Source organism: Falco rusticolus, chromosome 8 (assembly GCF_015220075.1).
Source record: "Falco rusticolus isolate bFalRus1 chromosome 8, bFalRus1.pri, whole genome shotgun sequence".
NCBI lineage: Eukaryota > Metazoa > Chordata > Aves > Falconiformes > Falconidae > Falco > Falco rusticolus.
The window spans coordinates 36066552-36080944 of record NC_051194.1 but is presented as its reverse complement, the minus strand read 5'-3'; the positions used below and the strand labels follow the sequence as shown (position 1 = coordinate 36080944).

General features: G+C 41.6%; 1 protein-coding gene across 8 annotated transcripts in view; it reads left to right on the top strand.

Moving 5' to 3' along the window:
- EPB41L5 (erythrocyte membrane protein band 4.1 like 5) overlaps positions 1–11192 on the top strand; it is a 56913-nt gene extending 45721 nt beyond the window's left edge. For 6 of the 8 annotated variants that reach the window (XM_037396805.1, XM_037396806.1, XM_037396807.1 and 3 more), the window contains exons 19-26: positions 4716–4841; positions 5411–5472; positions 6127–6237; positions 6800–6893; positions 7837–7914; positions 8763–8804; positions 9186–9319; positions 10201–11192. In XM_037396805.1, coding sequence (XP_037252702.1) covers positions 4716–4841; positions 5411–5472; positions 6127–6237; positions 6800–6893; positions 7837–7914; positions 8763–8804; positions 9186–9319; positions 10201–10258 — 705 coding nt within the window. In that variant the 3' untranslated portion in view covers positions 10259–11192. The remainder of the gene's footprint in view (positions 1–4715; positions 4842–5410; positions 5473–6126; positions 6238–6799; positions 6894–7836; positions 7915–8762; positions 8805–9185; positions 9320–10200) is intronic. The other 2 variants (XM_037396812.1, XM_037396811.1) reach the window with 2 other exon arrangements.
- Positions 11193–14393: the final 3201 nt, after the last annotated feature.

Below are 14393 nucleotides of genomic sequence, written 5' to 3'. Positions count from 1 at the left end.
CTTATTAGCTGCTTTCTGAAGTAGGTGTTAGTGTTCTATGTGTTTACGTAGAGGAGTGATGTGGTTTGATTTAGTGCTCTCATCAATCCTTTTGAGCAAGTCAGACTGCATTTCCGTGGGCAGCTGAGCCGAAGCTGAACAAGGGCAGGGGCTCTCTTCATCCTCACTCCTCTTCACTCTTCCTTCCCCAGCTTCACTCTCTCCTCTGTCACCTCCAGGAATCATTGCATGTTTTGGTGAACCAGTGTGGCCTACAGAAAGGCAAACAAAAATTTTTTTGCCTTTTCTCTTCTTTTTCTTTTTTTAACTTTTTGTTAAGTTTTTTTTGGTTTGATTATGTTTAGTTTATGAAGTTGTTAAATACTGATTTAGAAAGGTTCATGGAAGGGGTAAAAGCTATGCCTAGAGCCATAGTGAAAATCAGTAGTGTTGCTATAAGCAATGGAGAGGACAGGATCCTCCCTTACTACAGCAGTGAACCTTCACAGATTCACCAGTTATCAGACCACTGCACCCATACAGGATATTCTTGTTTTTTAGATGAGCTTTAAAAAATTTGGAATTGACGTTTCCCTTACTCTCATTTCTCTGATGTTAAAGCTGTAGGTGCTTTATTTCATTTTGAACAAGCAAAGAGAATACAACGCCTGTCAGTGTTATCTGTACTACCCTCCCTTGCAGAGAGGCCCGAGGATTTATCTAACTTCAGTGAAACAGCTCTGATTTTTCTTGCTCCCTCAATAGTAAAATGGACCAGGTGCAGAGAGAGGCGTTCAGCAGTACGTGTCTGGGCTAAGCCCGTTCCGGAGCATTTGTGCCCCTGCTGTGTGTGAGAAGGCTGTGGCTCTGGTGTGCTTGGTGCCGCAGGCTGTTTGGCTCGCGTCCCCTTTAAGGACTGTTGTCAGGGATGCTTTGTGCCCCTCTCTGCTTGGTGAGTGCTTTACAAAGATTACCAAGTCTCTAAGAAGATTAGTCAGTAGCCTATAGGTCGTGTTATGCCAAAACACTGTCTCTGCGTAAACTAAAGCAAACCAACACAGTTTATTTCAGAGTATTTTCACCTGTTGAGCTCCATTTTGATTCAGAGAGAGAGGTTAAGGTTTTAATTGGTTAAATGGAGAGAACGGAGGAAAGTGTCTTGGTTTTTAAATCACGGCTGATATATAGTAAGCAAGTTAAGATTCTTGTAATGAGCTAATCTAACAAACAGCTCCCAATACGGTACAGTCACCCAGCTGCTGTCAGGTGAGGTTCCAAGTAACTGTGGATATTAGAAGTTACAGCTGCTGGGATCATAGTGACCTCATTAGAGAGCAAGAACATTCGCATAACTGCGCATGGATCTTGATACGAGTACGCCAATAAGATTCTTTCTTTGGGTAAAAGATACTTCAGCTTTCAAGAAGGAAGTGTGAATTGTATTATGAAAATGCAAGGGTAAGGTCATCAGTGGTTTTCCTTGAGTAGAAAAGATTGAAAAAAGCTTTTCAGCCTGTCATGTAGCTTACCAAGAGGTCACTTGAGAGTGTTTGTTTAAAAAGGCAGGCAAAGATTAGAGACTGTCTTTACATTTTAAATTCTGTATGCTTCAGATTGCAAAGGCATACGGGTTACAGTAGCACCAAACAAGTACACCCAGTTGTGATTAGAGATGAAGGTTAAAGGTTTAGAAATGAGTTCTGAAAAGATTGACCTAAGAATAACTATTAAAAACACTTTGTTTCCTGCTTTTGAAGGCTGCTTTAGTAAAAATAACGAATTTCCACTTACGGTGTTTGTTACAAAATGTACCTATTGGCTCGCTTCCTCCACTTCTGTTCCATTCATGGCATCTTCTTCTAACTGGGCTGAATGGAACTACAATATAGCCACTAAAACCTTGCAATGAGCTTAGATCCCGGAGCTTGCTGTTGTTTCAGATGAACACAGTGTGAGTGTTCTCCCTGAAATTGTGCGATTACAAATTTCAGCATGTCTCATCTCCCTTCAGTTTTACCAATGCATGAGATACCTACCTATGTAGAAACAGTTACAGCACATATAAAGTTTGGTAAAATGCACTGGGGGAAGGCACTAGCTTTCAGCTTATGAAGGCAGAGCTGTATCCTGAACTTCGTAAGTGACACTGTCAAATGCCAATGAACTGCTCGCTTCAGCTTTGTTAATCAAAAATCTTTAACTGTTTTCCATCAGGGGGCAGAGATGGCCTGACAGTCATCTTTACATAATTCTATACTTGCAATCAATCAATCTTGATTGATTTCTTTGATATGGAAATATTTACCTAGCTATCTGTGTTGTTTTAGAGAAAAAGAGAAGTTTTCTAGAATGAGAACTGGGGAGGGGGGAATGAATGGTTCCATTCTTCACTGCTGCTCCCTGCCAAAATCTGTTGAGATGTAAGAATGCGACTTTGTCCTTTCCCAGCTTTCACTAGTGCAGTGACCAGATCTGACAAAAGAGAGCAAATAACTCTTAAATACACCGATGCTCTGCTTTCATCAGCTTCTGAAGGGAAATGAACAATAAAAAGATCAGCCTGTTTGCCCATATTTGAAGTGTGCGCCAGAGTCAGAAATGCAAGGATGTGAGGGTTTTCTTTTACTGAACTTCTTGTGATCTGTAAACATGTGGAAATTGCTCCAAAATAAGCCTACATTAGACTCCGTCTCCCTGCACAAAGTGATTTTCAGTGGCACCAGGAACACTGCTCAAAAGCATAAAGGATTGGGACCACATCTCCTGCTGTTGCCTTGAAGTATTTCCTTTCCTTTTTACATCACTGCCTAGCTCCGTATTTTGATTGAAGAATCGAGTACAAATATATTTGTCTAGTACATGGAACTAATAAAAATCCTAATGAGCTAGAATATTGACAAACCTCAGCAGCTTTACTGTTTTATGTGAACAACTGAAATGTCTTGTAAATTAGATCTCTTGAGGCATTATCAGGTGCCAGATGCTTACCCCTCTAGCTATGTGTTCTTTCCATTAAAAAACAAAACAATAAAACACCAATGCATTTTTTGCAAGCACAAAATAGAAAAGATTGGGAAAAATCTTTAATATTAATGGAACTGTTTCCTTGGTGATATAGAACTTATATTTAAGTACATTAAAATATTTCTTAATAGTACTACACTTCAAAATTTGGGAATCTAATTGCTGTTAAACTACCCTTTCAGTGGAGGAACCTGAGAGGAAGTTAAACCACAAAATGGTGCTTAAAGCACCAGTGTACTGATGTGCTCAGTTAAAATAATCAGATTTACTAGATCACTGGTACTGGAATAATGCATTAGAAATTCTGTGCAGGGACTCTTATGTACAGCATCTGGTTCAGTGAGGTCCAGTGTAAGGATTTAAGGATTATCATAGTTGGGTACTGCAACTGTACAAATAATAATAATAATAATAATAAATCAGTTTTAATTATTCTAGACTTCTGGCAATTCCAGCAGCTTCAGGAAAATGAAGACACTTAAATGTTTAATAATTAATTGTTTTGCTAGTTTTCATGAATAGTATGAATGTGCATCTCTTAATGTCTGCTAGCAACAGTCATTAGCAACATGGTTGTTGGGCCTGATACCTTTTTCTGTTAACTGTGACCCCTGAGTATTTTGCAAAGTTCATTGCTGACTGAGGTCAAAATTTTAAAACAGGTTCTCCTTTAGGTAGTCTCCTAAGTTCCTATTTGGATACCCTGGAAGGTGATTTAGAGGGAGACAAGAAAAGGAAATGTTTTTTCCTTCTCTAAAGCCCGAATACCTAGAAGTTCTCACAAGCATTTCCAGTCAAAGAAAAAAGCTAAAAGTGGATGGATGGCTGGGGGGGGGGACACGACAGGTATTCATTCACCTCTTTTTAACTTCTGTCACTTGCTCGCTTTCTCTGTGCCATGGGCTTCATTCCTTCTGGACACGCTGCAGTTGGTGCAAGTAGGGGTGCAGCCGGATTGTGCCCGCTCTGGGGGGGCAGGGGGTGTTGCAGGAATGCAGCGCTTCCCGCGGGCAGAGGGCCTGGCATATGGCAGGGAAGCAGGACTCTGTCTCCCCCTGCTGAGTCATACCCCGAGAAGAAAGGTCACAACGTTTAGTATCCACACCGTTAATTAACTCCTGTCATTAATCAAATAGCAATTAGTAGATCAAATGCTTAATTAACATTTTATAATTAAGAAATCCAATTCACATAATGAAATATACTGTCGTGAAAGGTATCTCATTTTTAATTGTCTTTGTTACGTATATGGCTGCCAGTTTGTTCTGATACAGTCAGTGATGGGAGAGGTAGCTGTTCTAATTTATAAGTGGATTGTAAGGTAAAATTCTCCCCAACTTGAATTTGAGAGGGCATAGTGCATATAGACTAACTCATAGTTAGGCTATACTGATACGGTGTATTGTGATGGCTGCTACATTGGTCTGCCAGCAAACTGGGCTGCAAATTTAGGGTCCACTTCGGTTCTTACACGCTGTGTTTTCAGCACAGCACTTCACATCTCTGCTTCTAAGCATTGTGCTTTTTTTACTTTATGTTTTGCTGTGACTTTACAAGTGAGTTCCAAAATAAAGGGGAAAAATTGCTTTTTCATTTCAGTGTAAATCTGCTGACTTTCACTCAGTCTTGTTGTTATTTAGAGATGTCAGTAAACATCGGCCCAGACTTTTCCATGTGGGAACTGCTTCTGATAAATTTTTTTTCCTGTCTAGGATGAAGTAGTAAAGCTGACAGATAAATGTCTTAATGCAATTGAGAGCCCAGTCACAGCAGCAACGTGGCTTCCAGCAGATATCAAAAGCAATATCCTGAAGGCCCAGGCAGAAGCAGGGCACAAGGTAAATAGTCACAGTCCTCATCAGTTGAGTTTCTCAAATGTTTTATTTGTCTTGAGTTGCATGGTGTTGGAGAAGATGCTGTGCAAGTAAGGGTGCTCCAAGAGCCAAAGTCCATGATAGAGTAAGAGAGCCTTTTTGCACAATAATAGTGGTCCGGTACTGGCACGGTTGCCCAAGGAGAAGTCTCCATCCTTAACGATGCTCAACATGGAGCTAGACAAGGCCCTGAACAAGCCCCTGGTTTGAGTGGTTATTGAGCCAGATAACCTCCAAAGGTGGCCTAATAATTGAGAAATTATTCTGTGATTCTGTGACTAAGACTATGCTTCTAGCATGTCCTAGTAAATTCTGTGGCAAATAATGGTATTTTATTTGGCTACACTGTTGAATTATTTTTATTTCTGCACTGAGGTTTTCACGTAGAATTGATGTTGTAAGTCCCTGAGCAGGATGAACAGCACACTTTTGTGCTGGGATGCAGGTCCTCAGTGCTTCTGTGAATCTCAGAACTGACACAAGATGGGAACAGGTATCAGAAATTTATATCTTTGTTCATTTTTTCCTCTCAGGTCATGAGAGAAGACAGCCTGACAGTTGTCAAGAATTCCACTATTCAGGATGCTGCTGCCAGGTACTGAACAGATTTGGAAGAAGCGCGTGATGTAATTAGCCAAGTACAGCACTGAGAACCTGCGGTTCAGGGGGGTCTTTCAGTGTCTCAGTGATCGTTGCATTTTACCTTGCATAGTGTAGCTTAACTTGGTGGCTGTGAAGTGTTTATGAAAGCCAGCAAACACTATACTTGCTAAGTTTTATTACATACAAGGTAATCCAGATACTCTTTGTTCCCCCATACTTTACTTGGATAAACATTGTTCTGACAAGAGTTTCGATCACTGTAGTGATTTCTGACCCGTGAACAAGTGTGGGGAGAGGGGATGGGTCTGTTTACCCACAGCTGTTTTCTCGTGGAGAAAAAAAATCATGTGCAAAAACCTGACACTGATAGTTGATCTCCTGAGAATTACTGAATCTCAAACGATTGCTGTTTCCAGTGAGATTTAAGGCACTGAAAAAGTTAAAGGGTTACAACGTGTCATTTCTTGACCATTTTTGAAGAAATGGTCAGACTTCATGTGTCAGACCTCAGAGAACACATGGAGATACTGAATAAAATGTACATCTAGCAATCTCAAAAGTATCCTGTAACAAGTGATTCATGAAGAGCTTTCCATGGAAGGTTGTACCGGTTTGGGGGTTTGTTTTTTGTTTTGTTTTGTGCCAGGAACATACTCCCATCAGGCAAAACACAGAGTAGTCCTCGAGCAACCAGTCCGGTATTTCAAGACCCAAGAGAGCTGCTGAAAGCAATCCCTGCCTCAGACACCTTTGTTCCGTAAGTCATTCAGGAGAAATGTGTTTCTAGGGTAAGGGAACCGTGTGGAAATTGTCATGAACAGGTCTGAAAAGATGAGCAACAGTTGCTGAGCATTTAGGCTACATCTAACTAAGCAGGTTTACAACGCATCTTTAATTACTGTTGCTGCAGTTAATCAGCGTAGGCCAGGCCTCAGGGTGAGTATCCCAGCAAGCAGTAAGCACATCTGTCTCATCTTCTGAAACAAAATTCCTGGCATCCTGCTGCCCCTGGCTCTAAAGAGAACGATAAGAGAATGGTAGGGAAGCTTCAGGCAAATTGGAAACAAGGGCTGAAGAGGCTCCTTTCAGACAGGAGACATTGACACTGTTGGGTCTATATATAGCTGTAGCTGAAACTATGAAAGAGAGCAGTCCTCTGCGGAGGTAGTTGGAAGGCATTTACTTCAACATCCTCACAAATATCGGTGTCTTGCCTGCCGCACATGGGACTGGCGTCAAGTTTTTGGGTTGAGCTGTCAGGGAAGCATGGTTTCATGCTACCCAGGCAGTGTGCTGATGAGAATGTTTTCTCCTTTCAGTAATGCATTAAATGAGGACAGCGCTGCCTCTAACCACGAAGACCTGATGATTCCAGTTAATCTGGCTCCAGCTGAGGAGGCTGCTGTTCCAAAGGTATCGCCACCTTCCAGCCTGCAAGGTTTCTTTGTGTCACGTTCTGAGCTGCTGATGGCTCCAGGCAAGCACAGCAGACCTGGCTGCGTGCCTCTCATAACTCAGTGAATACCAGTCCTTGGCGAATACCAAAGAGTGCTTTCTGGATCACACGGGGGCACTGTACAGATCTCTCCAAAGGCCATTTCTGAGCGTCCTTTCAGGTTCTTTGCCTGACACTTATATTTCTAAACTGATTGTTTTCTTCATGCTGGTGAGGAGCCCGCTAAATCCCAATGATTTGATGCTCCAGGAAAGAGGCTGCAGGGCTGGCATTCTGACATAGGCAATTCTTATCAAAATAACAAGGGGGAAAAGTTTAAATTGAAATGTTTAATTGTTATATTTGGGTTGCCTTATGGATAAGACAATTTTTAACTGGACTCCATGAAATGCTCATAGTAATTCAGAAGTCAGCTTTCCTTTGTCCCTTTCCAAGCAAAAAGAGGACTCCGACATCGGACTCTGCTGTTAACTTCAGCAGACTGAGGGGTTATTCTGGATCATGAAAGCACCATGCCCTTTAGCTGGTGTCCCTCTAAACCAGTATGAGGTAGTTGATCCCACTGAATAATTACCAATTTCATCTTCTGAGTTCAAATACTCAGCTCACAAACCCTGCTGACCTTGTTGAATGGCGCAGTACCCTATCCTCATATAGGAGGATGGGACAGTCTCACAGCTTGCTCACAATGGCAGTGGCATTGTTTCTGGTACATTGATGAGAATAGGTGAAATGAAAAGGCTATTAAAAAAGATCATATGGAAAGATTTGAGAAAAGAGACCTGATAAACAATGATGCTCGTTAAGGACACTGGTCTAACTCAGGAAGCCACTAGAGTATTCAGGCAGACCTATCTGGTTACTACTGGGAGTTCAATTCAAAACTGATTTATTCCATAGAGCACTCCAGATGACCAGGACGTTTCCTTAACATCATTGACAGAGAATCTAATTGACTTTACAGAAGCCACACCTCGGGTAAATGTATTTCAAAACCAAACTTCTTCCTTCACACATACAGTGGTTTTTACTCATGAATTCTCCTCTGGTTTTAGTATCTGTCCACCAGGCTTGGATCTGCCGCAGTAGAGCAAGGTGGTGTTTGACCTGGATCACTGCATATATGCCCCCCTGTGTGAAGGGTGGTTGCCCATAGGGTTGTAGACCCTACAGCTTTGTAATGGACGTGAAGGAACACGAAGAGTTAACTTGTATCTGTGCCACAAGAGCCAGTAGGATTATTATAGTGCACCTGCAAGTGCCAGCCTGCTTCTCAGGCTTCTGAGTATATATAATACTTCAGAAATTATATATAAATGTGTACATATGCACACAGATGTATATGTGTTTGTGTGTGTATATAAGTAGATGAAAATAAATACTTGAGAAATAAACTTTTAATACAAATCAACTCTTTTGTATAGATTAAAAAAGTCTCTTGTAATCTGTGCCAGCAAAAAAGGAATTAAATTGCATGCACCAAAAATAGGGGGAAGGAGTGGGACCTTTAAACTGTTGACAGAAGTGTGCTTTTGGTTAACTTTGTCCACAAAGCAGAAAAAATAACCGGTTCAGTTGCCTTTTGGAAGGGAGCGCTGTGCTGAAACTGTTATCAGCGAGTTTCTGTGAGTGAGCGGGTATTAGCTGTATGCTGGGTGGGTGCCGTTACCTTTCGGTGTGAAGTCACAGCTGTAGCTGATCACTAGCATGGTTCAAAGACTAGCAGTGGACAAATATTCCAGATTGGTTTGGGAGGCGGTATTGCTTTGAGAATGTTCTCAGCCATTTCCAACCTTTTCTAATGAGCATTTATTTGCTTTTTGTAGGTGTCTTCCCAGCCCATGATAACACCAAGGTGGATAGTGCCAGTGAGTTATTTGACCATTTGTTAACAACCAAAAAAAAGAAAAAAAGAAAGCTTTTCTCGTGATTAATAAACAGGAGCTCAAGTAAAATAGTAAACTATCATTATTTGAAAGCGCATAAAATAATGACCAAAAATAAAGCAAACTAATTCAACTGAAGTAAATCAACATACGTATCCTGTTAATATTTTAACTTTATTTTTGCCACGTTACCTGTGGGCAAATGCCATAAGGTTTCTTTAAGAACTTGCATTTAGTGAAGCCCACCCTGGAACCTGATGAATCTTAGTTTTTACTGTTATAAATAAATCCTATTGGAAAATGAGCTTGTCTTGTCCTGGCAGGTTTTTATTTCAGTTTTCTGTTTTATTCTCCCCAATTCAGACTGGACTAATTTCCAATGGGCCTTTGGGAGATGATGTTGCCTTATCTATGAAGGCCATGAAAGGCAGCACAGACACTCTGTTGTCATCAGCTGGATTGCCACCATCCCAACAGACATCTGATGTCCTTGCAAGGTAAGGTCTCCTCAGCACTCACTACAGAACTTTGTGCGGTGGAAAGGACATATGTGCTTTTATTACTTCCACTTAAATACTTATAGTCGTCATTTAGACACAGTGCCTTTTTTTGTGGTGCTTATAAACTATAGAAACTATATATAAACTTCTTCTCAATTTATAGCATTTAAAATCTTAACAAATAAATAGAGCAGCTGATGTGTATATATTTTTATATATTGTTTGAAGGGTAAGAATATTTTTTTTAATTCAAGGAAGTAAAGGAACAAAGCATAAAAATTTAGTTGGAGTTGGAGGTAAACCTGTTGTCATGGCAAGTGCTACAAAATTGATCAAGTCTTTTAAATTATCATTTCCCTTCAGTTTCTTTCCTAATCTACTAATGTGTTTTAGTACTGAACTGAAGTTATGGTACAGGTGAATTTTCTGAGAATTCTCTTTGCAGTGTTTCAATACCTGTCAGAGGATTGGTGGGGGTCAGGGGAGATGGGGTGGGGGGTGTCCCCCAGTTATTTCCAAGCTGTAAGGAAGTCGCGAGAACAGAATCTGTAGAAACCTTTTCCCTTGCTGTTCTCTGTTCCGCTGTGCTGGTGAGGCAGAACGATGGAGTGATGATCAGGCCTTCCAGTGAACCTCTTACAATGTGGGTGCGGATGACAATGATGCTGCTGCTGCACTGTGTGAAATTGATTGTTTGCTCTTCTGCAGTTGTCCATTGGAAAGATTTGTCCATTGGCCTCATTAAATTACAAGGGGAGCAGCTATGAACACTCTTTGGAACAATACTAATCTTTTTCTTTTTTAATCCCTTATGGCAGATCTTTTTGGAGGAGTGTGTATTTACAGGGCCTCTTTTTTTTTTTTTCACCCCCTTTTAGCCCAGTTACTGAGGATGCTACAGTAAGAACGAAGTGTTTACTCACCACTGAACTCTAGAAGGAGTTTCTGCACGTCCCACCTTGTAAAAAACCTCAGATCTTCTAACACATCTCCAAGGGATCCTTCAAAAAGACTTGCTTGGGATCAAACTCTTGCTGAATGGAAGTCAGACAGCCAGCTGGGTTGCTAGGATCCGGGAAGAGACTTTTACTTTTACTGTGATCTAACTGGAATTACAGTCTAAACCGGGAAATAAAACCACATGCACATTTGATCTTCTCCCTCAGGAGAAGTGAAACATCACACTGGAGCTAGTTCTGAACGTGAGGAACAGAATCTAGTTGCATTCCACTCACGCTAGGTTTAGTCTTACTTACCCTGTGCTGCCTCTCAAGTGTTAATGAGAAGCGTTCACTGTGATGCTAGCCATGTAGTGTGTGAGCAGCTGTCCCCTGACCTGTGTGGATGAATGTTGGAAAGATCAGGAGAACTTGTAGGGCCACCTTGTGGCCACGCTGCGCACGGTGGCTCACGGTGGTGACTGTTCCATGCGGCCAAGGACGTTTTCTTCTGTGTGATTGTTCCCTTTGTTTTTCATTTCTTTTACCAACACATACTCTTCTTTTGGCCTTAAACCCCTTAATAATCCTTGCACCTCTTGTTACAGTACCTGGGAAGAATGAAAATCTAGTCCATCAGTGACTATCTACATCGACTGGATTTGAGCTGCTCATTGCAACCAGGAAAAGGAAAATTAACCTGCCAAACAGCTTACAGCATTAGCAGACTTCAGCAGCGGTCCCACGTTACGACACTGATTATTTCATTTCCTGTGTGACTCAAATACAGGTGTTTTAGGCTAGAGATACGTATGTTTTACATGCTGAAGCAGTAGAGGTATGAGCGTACCTTACTTCACAAACTGCTTGTTGGTTAGTTTTGTTGTCATATAGGACTAGTAGGGAAAAGAAATTTCTTGTTTCTATTCATACTATTTCTGGGTGTTTTTTTCCAGATGCTGTGCTTTGGGAATACTTACCAGGTGTGTTAGCAGCATGGGGGTACAACTAGATCAGTTCTTAATAGCACCTTGAGTCCTGTTCCAAGTGTCATCTAATAGTTGTATGTGGAACAAAGAATAGAAAGAATAAGGTGAAAACCAGAAAAAAAGATCAGAAGTCCCTGTAAGCAGTTCACTTCTTTGTAGAAGAAAAGTAGGAGCACTTGCAAAAGCATGCTCCACAGGGCTGGTGAAGGCCTTTTGGTGCTGCGGTGAAGTACAGGTTACAATATGTGTGGGTTGGAAGACTTCATTTGAGTCCTGGGCAGCAATATCCTCGTGGGGATGTGTAGAGGTGAGCACATGGACCCTTGGGACACAGCCTGTGAAAAAGGTCAGTGCAGAGTTGGAGGGATGGAGACCCGATGATGAACTCCATACCTGCTAACAGGGAAGCTCAGATGAAACCACTGGGATCTTTCTTAGGGAGAGGTTTGTACATATGACTGGGGTTGGAGGTTGTTTTCTGCATACTGCCGCTGTTTATACATACTTCTATACCTGTGTTTTCTAGAAATAATTTTAAATGTGAAAGTTGGTTGACACCTGTATGCACAACCTCGTTTCTGCACACTGGCTGCGTGCACGTGTCTCACTGCAGACGAAGATTTGGACCAAACCACTGTGGGTTGTGTGAGTAAGCTGGTGCCTGGCTAGGCTGCTGCTTTCGGACTAGGGCATCCTTACTGCTGCTCTTGTGCTCTTGTTTGCAAGATGCTGAATGAGAGTGTTGAGGAAAAAGCCACGTGGCATTCACGTGACCCACTGCCACTTCTCAAAACCCCGAGGCCTTAACAGAGAAACGTGGAAACCATAGGGAGCTCTTGGGGCCAACATGCCAGAGTGACTCTCTGCAGACAGCGATTTGCAGCCGTTGCCTCCAGAACAGGGAGTCAAAATGGGTAGCGGGCGCTTCACCTGCCCGCTGCAGCCTGGGGCTCAGGGGGCAGGCTCCCCGCTCCCGGCACTGCCAGCCGGGGGGGAGCTGCTGTCCTGGACCAGGGGGACTGTTTCTGCTCACCAGCCATTGAGCTCTGCCATTGTTACTTCCAGTTTATCGGCTTTTTTTTAAAAATAGGTTTAAGGCTGAGCCTTATTGCATATTAAAATGTAGAAGGTTCCTGATTCAAATATCAAATGTCTTGGTCTGGATTAATAATACACTTGCCAGCAAAGTTCCTGCAGGAAAAGGGAAGCTATGGCTGCAACAGTCTGCTTCCTGCACAAAGCCAGGACTGTGTGGGGAAACTTGGCACTTGCTATTGATCTGTTTGCTCAGCAGCTGAGCTGGCATTCGCCAGCTACATGTGTTGGTTTTGTAAATAGACAGAATGCAGTACATTTTCTCTTTAAGGCATGTTTGATATTTGACTCTTCCCGTTGGGTTCGGGAGCTCTGTGAACTGTTAACTTGAATCCCTCCCAAAAGCAGAATAACAGAAGTTTACAGTTTTACAGCATTGCGTGTTGAATACCATCCTCAGATTCCTCCCGAGCAATCATGTACAGCAAATAACAAGTAAATAACATGTGTGGTGAGTGTGTCCCCTTAAAATCTAAATGGTTCCAAGCAGCCAACTGTTATTTCAGCATGGTCAGGATAGTGGTGATGGAGGGGAATGTTGTGTGTGTGCAGATGTGTGTAAATACAAAAATTTCAAATGGGCAAGGTTTTCTTCAATTTTCAGAGGACTAATACTTGAAACTTTATTTAAAAATTCAAATTTTTCAACTATTAAAATTGGGGACTTGGCAATTTCTAGTAAGATTTGAAGCTGCAAAACTGCAGAATCTGCAGTGATATCTGATACTTGGAGCAAATATTCACTCCATTTAACTCAACGTAGCTTATTTAGCTAATCAAAATCAGTGTTTATATAGGGAGCGTGGCGAGACTAAGGCGCCACAGTTAACGTGATCTGACCAGACACACGGGTATCTGAACGTCCTGTCATTTGACATCACTGTTTTGCTTTAAAACTACAGGTATCATGTTGTATTGTGACAGGCTAACAGGTAACGCAGCATTACTTAGCCCCTGCATTTTATGGAGCACAAGTAAGTATAATAGTTCCTACAGCTAGAGTTAACAAAGTATTATTTAATGCCTGTGTGCTACTGAGAAAAAAGGGGGTTTCCTACCATTGCTTACACTATGCTTGGCTATAAGGTCCAACCATCCTCTAAAAGTTTATTTTTTTGTACTTGTTTAAAAAGATTTATAAAATTTGTAACTTTTGACTCAGGTGTTGGGATGTTGGCAGGTCTGCCAGCCAGTGTAAGGGTTGACAGGAATGAATAAATGCACGATCTGTTGCAGTCGTTTGGAAAAAGCCAGCTCCCCGATTTTAAAAAAATAATTAAAAAATAAAAAAAATAAAATTTATTTCCAAAGTTATCCCCTATTGATTGACTAATATATGTCCCAGCCTGTCCCCAGTAACTGGCCTGGTACCCTTTTGCTGCATGTGCAGGCAATGCTGATTAGACACAGGTGCTTGCTTTTCACTTAATAATTAAAAACCAGTTAACTTAAACTAAAAACGTGATTGGATCTAAAAGTAAAAGTGATATTACTCCAGTCACACTCCGTAAGTGATTGGAGTAGAAGGTTTTATAGAAATCTTAACATTTATAATAACAAAAACCCCAGCCTGTATCTCAAACTCATTGATCTTGAGGAGGTGCTGCATCTTGGAGCTGCAATTCAGCCTCACCCGTTTAGTCCAACAGGCAGAGCCCAGAGAGTCGGGGTGTGCGGAGTACTCAGTAACGGTCTTCCCAGCTTTTGAAATGGGCATTAAAATGGGGGTTCAGGCCCTCTTACACTTGAATTAAGGGTGTCTCTTCTTTAATTCAGTGGTAAAAGGATTTAATAGTAGGTAAGTCATAATGACAAAATAACTACTTACCTGGTAGTCAGTCACGGTTAATGGATTAGCTTGAATGTGTTTGATTTTGAACTTAAATTCCATGTATACTTTGTCAGACAGCTGTGTAGAAGTTGAGGTTTGGACAATTTTTTGGACGCAACTTCAGCAAGAAAATTTGCAGCACTGTGAGAGGCGCTCAGGTGAACGGTCCAGTTACATTTGGGTCTCTTTCCACAAACTTTTCAGCCCTGGCCCGTTAG